Genomic DNA, 17,680 nt, shown 5'->3' with positions numbered 1-17,680 from the left:
ACTTCGTGTATTGAGATTAGTCGTTATTACCAAGTGAACGAGAAGGTACCACTTCCTGAACCGAAATTAAGCTAATTTTAATAAGCTATAGTTAGAAGAGAGGATAAGACGGCTGCGCAATGCCAGGCGGTGTTGCCATAGAATTAGAAGAAAAAACTTTATTTGAGAAAAAAACAATTACTGTAAATGACTACATTGATCTAGTCTTAACAAATTTGTAATTTAAACCATATTTAAAGTGACAGAAATGTCATGGGTAATTGAAAGTGAATGGAACTGTCAATTTGTTTTTGTAGAATATCAGATTTCTTTTAAAGATTGAAATGTAATGAAAGACTAACTTTTCTGTATTATCGAAATAAATTTAAAAACAGAAAATATGCATAGTTTTTTTTCTACATCAACTGTACTTGAAAAGTATTTAACAAAACGAGAAAAGAATACTACACTTCGTTCTTGTATCATGTCTTACTTCACTTACCATCAGATATTTGTGATACACCTCTGGTTGGTGTTGCCTTTGGGTTCTCATCTGACATGGATACTTCTACATTTCTATGGAAAAACATACTTCTGTTTCAATATAATTCTTTGTGCATTTACATTCAAAACAGCAAACTAAACATATTGCTCTCATAACAATTCAAAATGCTAGATTTTATTCAAAACGTAGTTTAGCCTGGGAGAACATGATTTATTTATAAGTAGTTATTGGCTTTGCACTTACTTTCTCTTATTTCGGTACTTTGTGTCTATTGTTTTTATATTAGTTGTTTTAGTTCCTCGTACTGATCTTTTAAGTTAAGCCAATTGCTCCTTATTTTACAGTTTGTTCTTATGTTGTGTTGTTACACCACTGTTCCAGATTAGTGGAGGGTTTAACGCTTACACACATGTTTAACCACGCCACATTCTTTATATGCCTGTCCCGAGTCAGGAGCCTGTAGTTCAGTGGTTGTCGTTGGTTTATGTCTGTCATATTTGTTTTTCGTAAATTGTTTTATTATTAATAAGGCCGTTAGTTTTTTGTTTGAATTGTTTCACATTTTTCATGTCGGGGACTTTTATAGCCGACTATAGACGGTATGATGTTTTCTCATTGTTGAAGGCGTACGGCCGCCTATAACTGCTTACATCCATTTCATTTGAACTCTGGCGGATAGTTGTCTCATTTGCAATCCTTCCACATTCTCCTTATTTTTAAATTGAATGAATGAACGAATGCAGATTATTTTAAAATTTGCAACAAACATGACAACAGATGTTTGAGCAATGTGTTTCACTCACGTAGTCAAACTTTTAAAGTTGCTGAAATTTCTTGGAAATTGAAAATCAAAGAGCCTTATTGATTCACTTTAAAGATTTTCAGGAAATTTTACATATGTATCCATAAATCAAATTCTTATTCAGCATTATAAGTTGCTATTGCGGACAATTTTAATACAATATTGCAAATATTACATGTTTTTTGTAAAGTTTTGCATTGAAGAATATCAATAACCAAAATGAATAATTAGTTTCTAAACGAAAAAGATTACTTTATTTCCGACTGAATTTTAGATACGGTTAAGAATATCCATCTTGCTAAGAGTTTTTACTCAAAATTTGCCAAAATATTTCCAAAATTCAGTTTGAGCCATCTCTAAGCATGTATGACTTGGTCACATGTTCAGAAATACGACAAATTGTTGAAACAACATCAACGTACACACACGAATCTGAAGTTTTACTCTACAGATTGAAAGTCTTTTGAAAGTCTTTTTGAAAAAGACCCAAGTGTGAAATATATTCAGGTGTTTTTGGTCATGATGTTTATGCCTTTAGTCTTATTATGGGTCAGCTCAAATGAATAGGCCTTCAGCTTCGGGTAGCATGAACATCAGCAGTTATGCCTTACGATTGCATTAACGGTCAAGCTGACCCATCACAAATCTCGAAATTTTAATTGATCAATTTTTAACTCAGTTCTGATATGTAATATTCCTTATATTTCAAATGACTGACTTTTCATTTGCTATAAACAGTATTTGAACATAAAACGCATCATATCATAAACCCTTTAAATTGGGAGAGAGGGGCGTGAAAGATAGGAAAGGAGAATAAAGATGAATGCTTGCAAAATTAAAAAAATCGTAAGGGGTTCTGTGGAACGCTGTGTCTCGCCTGCGATTGCTGCTGTCAGTGTAAAAGTGTAATGTTGACTTAAAAAATGAGTCCATTTATCAGAAAAACACAGAATTTAAAAACAAAATTAAAACTTTTTCTTTAGATGCTATTTCTTGGTCTTGAAGATTAGCTTCTGTCCAAGTTTCATAACAATCCATGAAGGTTTACACATTTATCATGTAAAAAAATTTAATCCCAGACTGTCTGTAGTATGTTAACTGTAAGAAACGAAGTCCATCTATCAGAAAAAATACTTAAAATGAAAAATAAAAATATTTTCAAAGGTTTGCTTCAGACATTATCTCTTAATCATTTAAAAACTTTTGCCAAAGTTTCATAAAACTCTATGAAGGTTTTACAAAGTAATTGCTGTGTAACAAACTTTAACACCGGACTGTATCTACTTGTTAACTGTAAATAAACTTAATCTATCCATCAGTAAAATACGGAAAAATGAAAATAAATATTTTTTAAATTTAGCTAGATGGATACTGTATTTTGGTCACAAACAAGCTTCTGTCCAAATTTCATAAATTTCTGTGAAGTTTTGACAAAGTTATTGATGACTGAAAAACTTTAATCTCAGAGTGGGCCTGATTGTTAACTGTAAAAAAAACTAAGTCCATTTGTCAGTAAAATACGGAAAATGAAAATAAAAATTTTCAAAATTTCGCACTGGTCTTTTGGTCATAAACAAGCTTCTGTTCAAATTTCATAAAATTCCATGTAGATTTGACAAAGTTATTGGTGTCTAAAAAAACATTAACCTCAGACTAAATCTGAATGTTAACTGGAAAAAAAAATAAGTCCATTTATCAGTAAAATTCGGGGGGAAAAAATTCGCTCTGGATACTGTCTTTTAGTCATAAACAAGCTTCTGTCCAAATTTTATAAATTTCAATGAAGATTTGACAAAGTTATTGATGACTAAAAAACTTTAACCTCAGACTGAGCCTGAGTGTTAACTGTAAAAAAACACTAAGCCTATTTATCTGTAAAATACAGGGAAAAAATCGTTCTGGATACTGTATTTTGGTCATAAACAAGCTTCTGTCCAAATTTCATAAAATTCCATGAAGGTTTAACAAAGTTATTGATGACTGAAAAACTTTAATCTCAGCGTTGGCTTGAGTTTTAACTGTAAAAAAAAACTAAGTCCATTTATCAGTAAAATACGGAAAATGAAAATAAAATTTTTCAAAATTTCGCACTGGATACTGTCTTTTGGTCATAAACAAGCTTCTGTCCAAATTTCATAAAATTCCACGTAGATTTGACAAAGTCATTGGTGTCTAAAAAACTTTAACCTCAGACTAAATCTGAATGTTAACTGTAAAAAAAACTAAGTCCATTTATCAGTAAAATTCGGGGGAAACAAATTCGCTCTGGATACTGTCTTTTGGTCATAAAAAAGCTTCTGTCCAAATTTCATAAATTTCCATGAAGCTTTGACAAAGTTATTGATGACTAAAAAACTTTAACCTCAGACTGAGCCTGAGTGTTAACTGTAAAAAAAAACTAAGCCCATTTATCTGTAAAATACAGGAAAAAAATCGCTCTGGATACTGTATTTTGGTCATAAACAAGCTTCTGTCCAAATTTCATAAAATTCCATGAATGTTTGACAAAGTTATTGATGACTGAAAAACTTTTACCTCAGACTAAATCTGAATATTAACTGTAAAAAGACTAAGTCCATTTATTAGTAAAATACGGAAAAATAATTACATAAATATTTTCAAAATTTATCTCTCGATACTGTTTTTTGGTCATAAACAAGCTTCTGTCCAAATTTCATAAAATTCCATGTAGGTTTGACAAAGTTATTTGATGTCCATTAAAAATTTTTAACCACAGACTGAACCTAAATGTTTACACTGACGCCGACGACGGAATCTAGGATCTTTCACGAAATAAATTTCGCGGGCTCGACAATAAAAAGTGTGAGGCTAGTATAAAAAAGGGGAAATTTGGATTACGTTGAGGAAGTAAGTAAAAGGGATAGTAAATACGAGAAAGCCCCACCTCCACACCTAGGATTACCTTGTGTGTCCAGCCAGTGACTACTGTGAACATGAAAATTTTAATAAAAGTAATAAATCACGGATATGTCACGGATATGTCACTCATTGTTTTGTGGTCAGTTCGACCTAAATGATTGAATGTGGTTTTGAACAAAGGCATAGATAAATGGCCTAAGCCCATAATGTAATATTTGTGTTGATGATTACTCTATACATGAGGATTTGGATGGGATTAACAGAAAAGGAATAAAGGGCAAACAAAATTAATTGAGAAAAATAGGCCCAAAAAATAAAGGAATAGAGAAAAATGGGGGGCAATAATATAAAGAATAGATAATAATGTGCAAAACAAATAAAGAATACATAACAATGACTTAAAAAAATTAAAAGAATACAGACACAAAGGACCCCCATCCAGACCCTCATGTAGTTCCATCTATGCTATATTTCTAAACATTAATATATTTTTTAATAGTATTAAACGATGTTGTTTTCTTACATGTCTCTAATTTATGTCTAATCTTATGTACTTGTATGTAATGTGATGAAAGCTCTTTATAGGGCCCTTTAATTGGAAATAAAATATTCTTATTCTTATTCTTATTCTTATAATGTTCTTCAATTTTGGGTTCCGAATAAACTGCAGTACTCTGTATTGTACAGTAACTGTGAACATTTTCGGTTTGTTCTGCTTATTTGAAACTGTGTAATATTATTTTTATATAAGTGCAATTACACCCGTATCTGATCATATATCTACAGGTTAAGATATAAAACATACATTTCTGTGTGAACTAAACTTACAAAAACATATGATTTCATATATGTGTGTCATTAAATCATTTAAAGAAAATCTACTCACTCATTTTTCCTGTTAAGTAATGAATAAATATGAATTCAGTTTCAGTTTTCAAAATACATAAAGTACTTCCTTGTTATTAAGGGGGATAACTTCAGTTCAATATGATAAGAACCGATATATATGGTAGTGTTTGTTATCAAAATACAAGGTCATGTTTTGCATGTTTAAGTTTGAAATATTGTGTTAATTTATTCATGTAATTGAAAGAAACAACACCAATCCACGAATGGTGAACAAGGGGTTCCTGATTCTCACTTCCATCCCCCGCTCCCAATAACCCATCCTTACTTCTGGACTTGCCTAGCATATCTCTTTTCTCTTTAATGCTTCTCTTCTCCCGGTCCCTCCCTTTTCCCGCGATTACCACCCCCTGATCCTCGCTTCCCGCACCCTCATTCCCGTATTCCGTTATACCTGCCCAACCCCTAGCTCATTCGGGCGATATCCTGTCAAATTATTTATTACCTACGGACATGTATGGAATGCCAAGGTTTTAAAAAAAATTAAGAGAAAAACATGACATATTTTGTTGTTTATCTGTATACACAGAGACTTCTTCCTAAATGACCACCGTAGCAGCCCAAGGATCGAAACCTGGCGCCTCCGTTAGTACTTTTCTATATGTGTACTTCAAATCAAAATAAAATTTGTCTGTAAAATAGTCCGAATTTCAGTATGTATACAGTATTTATCTGCATGGATGTTTTAAATATCTTTTGAAAATGAAATGGTAGCAAAATTCCGTTCAAGCTTAATTTTTAGAAATACATTGCATCTTGTTCGATGGGACGACGACGGTGATGAAGAGTTGAAAATTTGGACTGCCACTGGAAAACAATTAATTTTTTGTATGTTGAATAAGAAAAGAAATTTTACCTTGTAACAGGCTACCTACGGACCAGAGTTCGTATCAAAGACTTGTCAATAAGAAACTGTTAAACACAGAACTTATAAACGTTACAATTTCTGTTTTCAAATATCAAATATATCTGCGTAGAAATTTACCCGTATGACCGAGACTAGACAGAACACAAGTACTGTCACACAAATATCTCACTAGATAGAACATATAATAAAAGTACTGTCACACAAATAACTCATTAGACAGAACACAAATACTGTCGCACAAATAACTCACTAGACAGAACACAAGTACTGTCACACAAATTACTTACTGTATAGACAGAACACAACTTGTGAGTACTGCCACACACAAATAACTCACTAGACAGAACACAAGTTCTGTCACACAAATTACTCACTAGACAGAACACAAATACTGTCACACAAATAACTCACTAGACAGAACACAAATTACTTACTAGACAGAACACAACTTGTGAGTACTGCCACACACAAATAACTCACTAGACAGAACACAAGTACAATCACATATAAATAACTCACTCACACAAATTACTCACTAGACAGTCAAATTACCCTCACTTTGGACTAATGTCATCACAACAAAAGTTTCTGATCGCCATGGTCACGAATTCTTATATTTGTACAAACGATATGTTGCAACTCCTTCTGTTGGGAGACAATTTATATATTCAATATTTTTGTACATAGATTAATATATTTACTGGGTGAGATGAACCGCTTGAATAGGTAAAGATTGACGTAATATACTAAAACAGTATTTAAAGTTATCAGATAATAATATTAATCAAGATAATAATCTAATCAAATAGTAGTGAATTTGATAAATGAATTTTTTTTCATCAAGTAATAAAATAAAATTAACATATATGGGTGTTTGATTTGGTTTGTTTTGTGGTTTATAGGTTTTTTGCTTTTATTGTGTTTTATTTTTTTATTTATTTTTTTTTTTTGGTTTGTTTTTGTTATTATTTTTTTTCTGTAGTTTGTAGGGGTGAGGGGTAGTAAATATATAACGGAATAAATGTTAAGCTTGAAAATATATGGTAAAAGGGGAACAAACTTTCTGACTCCACTTGTAGTGCTATAACATCTTCCCCTCTATTCGGTTTTAGTAATGAATAAAACTACTGAACCTGAAATTTCCATACCTGTTGTTACAGGGCATCCACATATATATTTACATAAAACGAGTTTGTGTTTTATATAATGAGGATTAGCCTATAGTTTCCAATTCAAACTATATTCCAGTCGCTTTTCGGCGACCGTGCAGGTGCCAATTCGGCAGCTAGCCTTTTTTAGCGATAAAATATCGGCATTGATATGAGGTTGGATTTATTCAAATATCTCCATTAGCAATACTGAAGCATTGAAAACTTATTTTTTAATTTTTAATCTATTTACAGTATTTTAAAAAAAGTTTTACATGGACTCAAATGTTAAAAATATAAGAAAATTTAGAAATAAAAAAATATGCTGCCAAATTCGGTTACGTTGCTGAAATTCATGCTTCTTATCACATATTTATTTTATTGATATTTATATATATATATACATGAGTAAAAACTGTTTTGGTTATCTCCCCTGGTTAACATTAAGGAAGGTAAATATAACCATGACAAAGTTGTAAGTATCAGTCATTTACAATTTTATTTTTACTACCATTCCGATGGTTATATGATCACAGCCATATTAAAAAGGAATTGTGCCATCAAAAACCAATATATGAAAAATTAATCGACAAGCTCAGAATGCCATGCAAGTTGTGAAAGTCAATTAACATACAAAAAGATTTATATCAAATTGATATAGAATATCATGTTCATGTTCCTAGTGTCTATAATTTGATATTTTGAGTTGGAATCCAATCAATCCGATATCCAGATTGGACACACGTCATTCCATTATAAATCAAGAATGACGAAGGTTTTTATTTCATTATAAATCTTTTTAGCTATCGAACCATATTATTTTAAGTATAGTTATCAGTCAGTCATGAGCATGATGAGCTAAAAGAATCCGTTTTATCATATAATGTACCCCTTAAAGTTGGAATTTTTGTTTGTATTTATTGGAATACCAAATAAAGCATGAACTAATTAATTGATTTGTAATTTGTGTTTTGTGAAATATGCATTAAAAATTGCAGAGAGAAACACGCTTATTTTTACTACAGATGTTGAGGCGCACGAGGTTTTATAGTTTAGACTTCAACGGAGAGCCATGCTGGAAGATCGGATTATTTTTTGTTAATATCCGAAAATTCCTGTTTTCGTTTGTATCCAAATGGGAATACAAAACTTGCCAAAAACTATATGATCAAATTAAAAGAGTTTGTGTTCATGATAATAGACTGAAAAGTATTTCTAATACTTGACTTTTTCAGTTTATTTTTTGGAAAGCAGTGTTCAGCAAAATCATGACCACAGCTCGGTAGCCTTTAAAGATCGTAATTATATATAACTTTTAGTAAAACCAGTCCGAATGTCACATGCGTCATATCATATACAGTTACAGTGTTTTTTTAATGACAAATATTGAAATTGCAGAAGTTTATCTGAATAAAATTCACTGTAACGTGCAGTATTCGTATAGGTTGCAACTTGTCTGTAAATTAAAATGTTACAATTTTCATTTATAATTGTAAAAGGCATTGACCATTACCTTTAAGTCACGGTTATGATAAAAGGGTTTCCTCGTTCAAAGATGCGGAAAATACCAAGGGGACATTCAAAACTAATAAGTCGAAGCTAATGGAAAAACAACCCGAAAGGCGACGAAACGTCCACAAAACACTTTATAAAAATCTTAAGACTGAATCAATGTTTTTGAAATGTTTCAGAATGGCTGGGGCAGTGAAGTAAAGGGCACTCACGTTTTGTGAAACTATAGGGAACAATGGCAGCTGCCCCTGAAAAACAAGTTCCTAGTAAGTTAATGGTAGCGGCCATTGATTTCGGTACAACATACACAGGATTTGGGTTCTCTATGCGTGATACCTATCTGTCAGAGCCTTTGAGAATATGGACTAAACACTGGAGTTCCTCTGGTGGAGGTCCAGCTTTAGTTTCAGAGAAGACACCAACCGTTCTCCTGCTAGATCAAGATAAAAACTTTCACAGTTTTGGTTATGATGCCGAGGATAAATACAGTGAACTTGCTCAAGAAGATAAACATACTGGATGGTACTACTTTAAACATTTCAAGATGACACTCTATCATGAGGTATAAAAATAACATCAATATGAAATCATGTTCACATACGCTATATTATTTATGATAGATTCTGAGATGTTCACATACGCTATATTATTTATGATAGATTCTGAGATGTTCACATACGCTATATTATTTATGATAGATTCTGAGATGTTCACATACGCTATATTATTTATGATAGATTCTGAGATGTTCACATACGCTATATTATTTATGATAGATTCTGAAACCAGATTGACTTCAGATTTAGCCTTCAAGGAGCCAAATTCTATTTTTTAGCTCCCCTGCATTTTTACTTGTAAGATGTGTTTGGGGAAAAGATTCGCTGGCTCAGCGGTTCATGTGAGTTATAATTGGTATCACTGCATATGTCGTCCATTCATATGTCCTCCATAATCTTTTTTCTTTACAAATCACCTATTCTGAAAGCGCAATCAAATTGTGTCTGTTTCTATATATATATTATTATAATAAGTACGTTAAACAAGGTTAAACAAGTGACAACTGTACGACAAACCCATCCATTGGATCACCAGTGAAGGTGATACACGGCTGAAAACACATTACTTTACATATCAGCACAACAATGTTAAATCTGCAAATTTGGAAGCAAATTTTTGTTCTTTCCTCGCCGGGATTCGAACTCATGCTATTGAGTTATCGAGACAACACCGCCTGCACTGTGTCCAGCGCTCTAGACCACTCGGCCACCTAGACTGAACTAATAATTCAGCATTCGGTGGCCTAGTGTTACCTTTCCTCGTCAGTAGAATCTAGAGTTGTAACACAGTACATGATCTATTAGGCATGAAGATGGAATTGATTGCAGATTAGCTAAATATCTATCGTAAAGGATCGTAAGATACAGTCACAGAAATAATTATCAATATACATATAGAAGTCTACTTGGAACTGAGTCCGTAATTTTTGTTTAGATCGTTTAAGAACGAATGCCAACCATGATTAAAAATAGAACATAGGGGTCAAACTGCAGTTTGGGGCTAGTATCTCTAAAACTATAGCAATGAAAGAAAAACCTGCAAAATGGTTGAATTGGTCAACACACACTACCTAAAAACAAAACAGAAAAATCTTACAACCCGTTTTAGAGTGATTGCTCCTGAAATATTAATATGTTATTCTGTTAGCAGTTCTTGGGTCGAAAACTGTAGTATCTAGGTTAGAATTGAAAATTGATAATAAAATAAAGATAAGATTGGAATGGCAAGGTTTACTTCTCTTGAAAACCATAAATTGTAGGAATGATAAGCGTGACAAGATCTATCAAGTATATTGAACATTGAAGAAAACTTTAACAAGAATAACTCCTTATAACATTTGGTGCATTCGGACCTCTTTTCTGGATTAAACTTCATTAGAAGCGCTCAAACCCACAAATTTGAAATCAAGTTTGTATGAATACTTTTATAGTTGAATACTTAAACAAGAGTGCACACGCTGAAATGTCTCGCCTTCTTTACTAATCATTGGTATCATGTTAATAGTTCTAAATATAAAGCTTTACTACAACTATCACATAAACTTAACATGATCCAAGAAAATGAAGTCAAGGTCATATAAACCAAATAAGAAATACATGTACACCTTACAATCATTCAATACACTAAATATAGTTGACCTATTGCTTATAGTTTCTATGATATAGACTTAACCAAGAAAACTAAACATTGACTAATGAACCATGAAAATGAGGTCAAGGTCAGATGAACCATGCCAGGCAGACATGTACAGCTTGCAATCCTTCCATACAACAAATATAGTTGACCTATTGCTAATAGTAATAGAAAAACAGACCAAAACACAAAAACTTAACACTGAGCTATGAACCGTGAAAATGAGGTCAAGGTCAAATAAAACCGGCCATATAGTATTAGAAAAAAAGACCAAAACTCAAAAATTTAACATTGACCACTGAACATTGAAAATGAGGTCAAGGTCAGACAAAACCTGCCCCCTAGACATGTTGACCTTACAATCATTCCATACACCAAATATAGTAGACCTATTGCATACAGTATAAGAAAAACAGACCGAAACAAAAAAACTAAACTATGACCACTGAACCATGAAAATGAGGTCAAGGTCAGATGACACCTTCCAGTTGGACATGTACACCTTACAGTCCTTCTATACACCGGTTATTCTATACCTATTGCTTCTAGTATCTGAGATATGGACTTGACCACCAAAACTTAACCTTGTTCATTGATCCATGAAATGAGGTCGAGGTCAAGTGAAAACTGTCTGACGGGCATGAGGACCTTGCAAGGTACGCACATACCAAATATAGTTATCCTATTACTCATTATAAGAGAGAAATAACATTACAGAAAATCTTTAACTTTTTTTTCAAGTAGTCACTGAACCATGAAAATGAGGTCATGGACAATGGACATGTGACAGACGGAAACTTCGTAACATAAGGCATCTATATACCAAGTATGAAGCATCCAGGTCTTCCACCTTCTAAAATACAAAGCTTTTAAGAAGTTAGCTAACGCCGCCGCCGGATCACTATCCCTTTGTCGAGCTTTCTGCGACAAAAGTCGCAAGGTCGACAAAAACTACATGATCAAATGGACCAAAAAAAGATTAGCCAAACCCCCATTATAAGGTCAACTTTTTCCAGAGGGGTTACCTAAATATCTTAATTTCAAAAATTATCAACGGAGCTCTAGGTATGAATATTCAAGAGTCAGAACACAAAAATATGAACAAATTAAAAACCAATTTTTTCAGAGAACAATTGAAGGTCTTTTCACCAAAAAAACATGTATTTTAATATGAAAGAAGTAAAATTAGGTTTAAAATGTCATTTCAAACGTCAAATGATAGCTTATTGTACGCTGATTCCGAAAATATATGGTTTCTATACAATATTGTTTTAAATAAGGGAGATAATTTCTTACTTCCGGTTAGAAAAATTTTACTTCCGATACTATTTGAATATTTACTTGACACTGATTCCAAAAATATCTGGTTCTATATACTTTTATATCAATAAAGTACAAAAAAAAGTTACTTCCGGTTAACACAAGGTCACTTCCGGTTGTTTTTTTCAAGGTTAAATGGTTTGAAACCTCTTGCAAAAAGTTTCATGGCTTTATCATGTATACATATGAGGTAAAAGTAAAGGTCAAAATCTAGAACGTCAAATTAAGCTATGACCTTGAGATCAATTTCAAGGTCATAAACCAAGGACCTCAAATAAAAAGACTATAGGTCTTAATTATATTTGGTTAATGAGTTATATCACCATACGTGTATTTTTAAATACAAGAGGGGAGAAAACTCCCTTTTACGTCCAACGTACCCTTGCAATCAAAATTTACATGTTACGACATGTCGCAACTAACAGTTTAGTAAAACTAATTTGTCGATATCTTAAACGGTTTTTGGAAATAAGTGAAAATAAGCCAAAATCAAAATTTAGAATATGACCTTGACCTTTGACCTTGACCTAATTTTCATTTTGTATTACCAAGGACCTCAAATCAGAAAATCCTAGGTCTCTATCACTTATGGTTTACAAGATAGAAATGCATATCACTAATGATCAAATACATAAGGGGAAATAACTCTCATATGGAGTGTTTATATCGCTTCGGTCAAAATAGGACAAATCATGCGAAGGATATAACGAGCAATTTTATAAAAAAAAAAAAATTGTCGCTTTCTTTTACGGTTACGGAGGAGATGTAGTCACAAGGAAAACAGTGTTCGGGGAGATAACTCTTACAAAGAAAATTGTTCGGCTTAGTATGGGTGAAAATAAAAAGCGCATAAACTGTATGATACTATATAAGAAATATCTTAGCGACATATTGCGAAACAAAAATTTTACGCGAGAACAAAATTTGGCGGAAGAAAATAATAATAATCAGAACAAAAACAATAGGTCTTTCCACAGAAAAGTGGAAAGACCTAATTAAATGCTTTCGGTATAAAGCTTGTTGTGTTTCAAACATGGATTCAGAAATTTAAGCAAACTACTAATCAATGCCACATGTGATAATTTTCCAGAGATATGTGCGACTATTTTTTCACTGACATCGACATGATCGAAATATTATGATACTAACAGAATATCTTATTTTACAGAAAATTAATCGCACCATATCATTACGAACCGACCAGGGAATTAAACTCCCAGCACTGGAAGTTTTCAAGCACTCGATATCGTACATCAAAGGATTAGTACTGGATGAACTTCGGAATAAAGGAGTGTTGGAAACAGCGGTCATGGAAAAGGAAATTTGTTGGGTATTGACTGTACCAGCAATATGGGATTTTACTGCCAAACAATTTATGAGAGAGGCAGCTAAACGTGTAAGTGAAGAGAGTATACAACAGTCATGTACGATCTCTGGTCATACGACAGAATTCTTCCTATTTTGTATATTGGAAATTTCAAAATATAGTTAAAACATGTCATCATCATTGGTCAATGTTTTAAAACTATGGACATTGATAATAGTTTCAGATGATTATAAAAGACGTATAAAAGAGGTTTATGTATTTTTGATAATACAAAGTTATCAGCTGGTTAATTTGTTGATTGAGTTGAATTATTTATATTTCTATTCTGATATGTCTATAAAGTATTCTCTCCAGTTTTATTAATACCAGAAAAACTGTTAATTGTAGGAGAGACCTGTTTTTTTTTTTTTATTTGAAATGATGAAGAAAACATTTTTTAAACAATTTATTGGGGGTATTTTATATGAACTTATATGATTGTGGTTTACGAAATAAACACAAAATAATTGTCTTGTCTGATGGTTCAACAAAATGTTTGTACTCGTGAACAAATATCCAAATGTATGTTCAGTACTCATTCATATATGAATACATAAATATATATGCAGGGACAAAATCAAATTAAAAAAACTGTCACAATATATTTAGAAGGCATGATTGACATTTCAACGAAAATAGATTTTGCTGTAAACTTTCTTCAAATTGACTGTACTGTGAAATGTCATTTCAGGCAGGAATACCAACCGAACAGTTAATTTTAGCTTTAGAACCAGAGGCTGCTTCAGTGTTCATTAAACATATGAATGTAAATGTTCAACGAGACCAAGATGAAGGTCCTACCCTGTCACCATATGACTCAGGGACAAGATACATGGTGCTTGACTTAGGAGGTAATACAATTAACTTCATTAAGAAGGAGGTTGAGCTTATTTCCCTTGAATTCATTTTACACAGAGGGTCAAAATTCGAAAAATTGTACGTCAAGTTAAATTTGCACATTAAAGAATCTAAAAAATATACCTATATTTACTTTTTACATGTATCCATCAAATTAAAAATGTTATTCTGCATGCTCTATTAATTGCTGTGAATACTAAGAAATGGTGATACAATATTGCAAAATTACAATGTTTTTTTTTCAATGATGTCAGTAAACAAAATGAATGTGTATCTGAAAGGAAGTAAAATAGCTCCAAATCTAATAGACTTTTTCTTTTGGTGCTAACTATCTGTCTTGATTTTTTTTTTTTTTTTGACATGTACACTTTATTTACTATGTAGCACTATTTCAAAAGTAACTTGTTTAGGGTATCTATTGCAGGAGGAACGGTAGACGTTACCGTCAGAGAAGTAATGCCAGACAGAACATTGAAAGAAGTTACAAAGGCTAGTGGTGGGGCATGGGGAGGCTTATATGTAAACGACGAGATATACAAATTCCTCGAGAAAATCTTTACCCCGAAAATCCTTGGAGAATTTAAAGCCGAATCTACCTCTGATTATCTTGACCTTGAAAGAGGTATCGAAATGGTCAAACGTAAACTTGGTACCGATGGACAGGGTCGTTTTACTCTTAATATACCAATGGACCTCCGAGATCGCTACACGAAAGCAATGAAGAAGACAGCTTCAGAAGCTAACATCAGTTTATTTGCAACAACCAATACAGAAATGAAGAAAGATAAGCTTAAGTTTCCGAAAGAAGTGATGGCAAATTTCTTCTCTCCGTGCATTCAAAGTATAATTGAACATTGTCGAACAGTTCTAGATCTTGCTGGTGCTAATAAGGTGCAAGATGTCATCATGGTTGGCGGGTTTGCCGAATCAACAATAATGCAATTACTTGTAAAAAAGGCTTTTCCAACCAAAAACATCGTTATTCCACCTGAAGCCGGATTAGTTGTTTTAAAAGGAGCTGTTCTTTACGGACACCATCCGAGGATCGTTTCTTGTCGAGTTGCTAGTAAGACAATTGGGTTACGAAACCTGAGATACTTCATGAAAGAGATGGACCCTGAAGACAAGAAAATGGTGGAAGGTGGAGTTCCCTACTGCAAAGATATTTTCCACACACTTTGTGAAGCTGGGTCAGAGTTCATGCTTGGCGAGACAGTTGCCCACGATGTCTTTCCACTTCGTCCAAACATGAAAGAAATGACTCTAAATCTTTACCAAACAAATGAGAAAGATCCGAGATATACTACTGATGAAGGTTGTAAAGAAATAGGAAAGGTTAGAGTAGAAATGCCAGATACTTCTAAAGGAATGAATCGACAAGTCATTGTCTCGTTAACTTTTGGTGATACAGAATTAATCGTGGAAGGAAAGGATAATGAAACTGGGAGGTCAGCTGATGTTCATCTTGATTTACTTCAACATTGAAACAAACACCTTGATATATATAAATATTTTAACCCATATATCGTTTCTTATTTGGATCTCGCTAATTATTAACAATTGATAATAAAACTATAGAGTTCCTTTTTTTTATTAACAACATAAAGGTTGTACAACAATGTGATAACAGATTTTCAATTTTTTAATTACAATATGGACACTTTAATATATGTGCACAATTGTTAATGAAATCTGTAGAAATCTATGTTTATTTATCGATTTTTAATATCAATATATTTATTTCGCATGACATATCAACATTAGTATTATTATTTCTTATTTACACAAACTATGTGATAAAGCTGTTATTTGATAATGTTTATCAAAATTACAGATATTTCCTTTTTTCTCTATTCTTTTGCAGTGACTGATTTTGTTTCTGTTATTGGCATTTATGTACACAATTAAATTTGATTTATCTTCGTGAGTCTTTTTTTGAAAACCCCTTATATGGCTCCTAAACAAAAATCCATTCGTATACGTCCGTTGACTTTGTATTGTGTGATGTATAAACAAGAGGCTCTCAAGAGCCTGAATCGCTCACCTGTATTTCAGAGTAGAAGATTTTTAAATGTTAGCAAACTTGATGAACAGATTGTGTAAAATTGTCTTTAAAGGACAATAACTCCTTAAGGGGTCAATTGACAATTTTGGTCATATTAACTTTTTTGTAGATCTTACTTTGCTGATCATTATTGCTGCTTACAGTTTATATATATCTATAATAATATTCAAAATAATAACAAAAAACTGCAAAATTGTGTTAAAACTACCAATTCGGTGGCAGCAACCCAACAATGGGTTGTTCGATTCGTCTGATAATTTCAGGGCCGATAGATCTTGACCAATTAAACAATTTTACCCCATTTCACATATGCTCTAAAAGATTTAGTTTTTGAGATATAAGCCAAAAACTGCATTTGACCCATATGTTCTATTTTTAGCCATGGCGGCCATGTTTGTCGATGGATACAAACTTCGGATACAATTTATAAACAAGATACCCTAAGGAACATTTAGTTAAAGTTTGAAGGTAATTGGCCCAGTAGTTTCAGAGGAGAAGATTTTTAAATGTTAGCAAACTTGATGAACAAATTGTGTAAAATTGTCTTTAAAGGGCAATAACTCCTTAAGGGGTCAATTGACAATTTTGGTCATATTAACTTTTTTGTAGATCTTACTTTGCTGAACATTAGTGCTGCTTACAGTTTATATATATATCTATAATAATATTCAAAATAATAACAAAAAACTGCAAAATTTTGTTATAAATACCAATTCGGTGGCAGCAACCCAACAATGGGTTGTTCGATTCGTCTGATAATTTCAGGGCCGATAGATCTTGACCAATTAAACAATTTTACCCCATTTCACATATGCTCTAAAAGATTTAGTTTTTGAGATATAAGCCAAAAACTGCATTTGACCCCTATGTTCTATTTTTTGCCATGGCGGCCATGTTTGTCGATGGATCAAAACATCGGATACAATTTATAAACTAGATACCCTAAGGAACATTTAGTTAAAGTTTGAAGGTATTTGGCCCAGTAGTTTCAGAGGAGAAGATTTTTGAAATAGTTTACGACGACAGTCGACAACAGACGACGACAGACGACAACAGAAGACGACAGACGACAGACGTCGGACGACGACGGACGCCAAGTGATGGCATAAGCTCACATGGGGCCCTTCGGGCCCCGGTGAGCTAAAAAACAGGTCGGAATGCAGGGATCTGTAGTACGTTGAAACAGCACCAGCTCTAAAAATATCCTCTTTTTCAGTGACAGTAAGAAAAACCCTTCATTCCGATATACCACTTATGAAGATAAAAATACACGTGTTGGAT

The 17,680-nt window shown here is 32.8% G+C and overlaps 2 protein-coding genes across 2 annotated transcripts in view; one reads left to right on the top strand and one right to left on the bottom strand.

Annotated features, from left to right (window-relative positions):
• LOC127714474 (uncharacterized) overlaps positions 1-5,120 on the bottom strand; it is a 78,222-nt gene extending 73,102 nt beyond the window's left edge. The window contains exons 1-2 of the mRNA XM_052220528.1: positions 5,053-5,120; positions 482-555 (exon numbers count right to left, since the gene is read on the bottom strand). Of these exons, the coding sequence (XP_052076488.1) occupies positions 482-539 (58 nt within the window). The 5' untranslated portion in view covers positions 540-555; positions 5,053-5,120. The remainder of the gene's footprint in view (positions 1-481; positions 556-5,052) is intronic.
• A 2,409-nt stretch (positions 5,121-7,529) lies between these two features.
• Positions 7,530-16,258, top strand: LOC127714479 (heat shock 70 kDa protein 12A-like). Its single transcript, XM_052220537.1, has 5 exons — positions 7,530-7,563; positions 8,780-9,162; positions 13,279-13,506; positions 14,168-14,327; positions 14,759-16,258. Exons 2-5 carry the CDS (start codon positions 8,836-8,838, stop codon positions 15,817-15,819), a joined length of 1,776 nt encoding a protein of 591 aa, XP_052076497.1. The 5' UTR covers positions 7,530-7,563; positions 8,780-8,835; the 3' UTR covers positions 15,820-16,258.
• Positions 16,259-17,680: the final 1,422 nt, after the last annotated feature.

The sequence above is a fragment of the Mytilus californianus genome, unplaced genomic scaffold (genome assembly GCF_021869535.1).
Source record: "Mytilus californianus isolate M0D057914Y unplaced genomic scaffold, xbMytCali1.0.p SCAF_9, whole genome shotgun sequence".
NCBI classification, from domain to species: Eukaryota; Metazoa; Mollusca; class Bivalvia; order Mytilida; family Mytilidae; genus Mytilus; species Mytilus californianus.
Note: the sequence above shows the minus strand (reverse complement) of the source record. Positions and strands in the feature narration are given on the sequence as shown.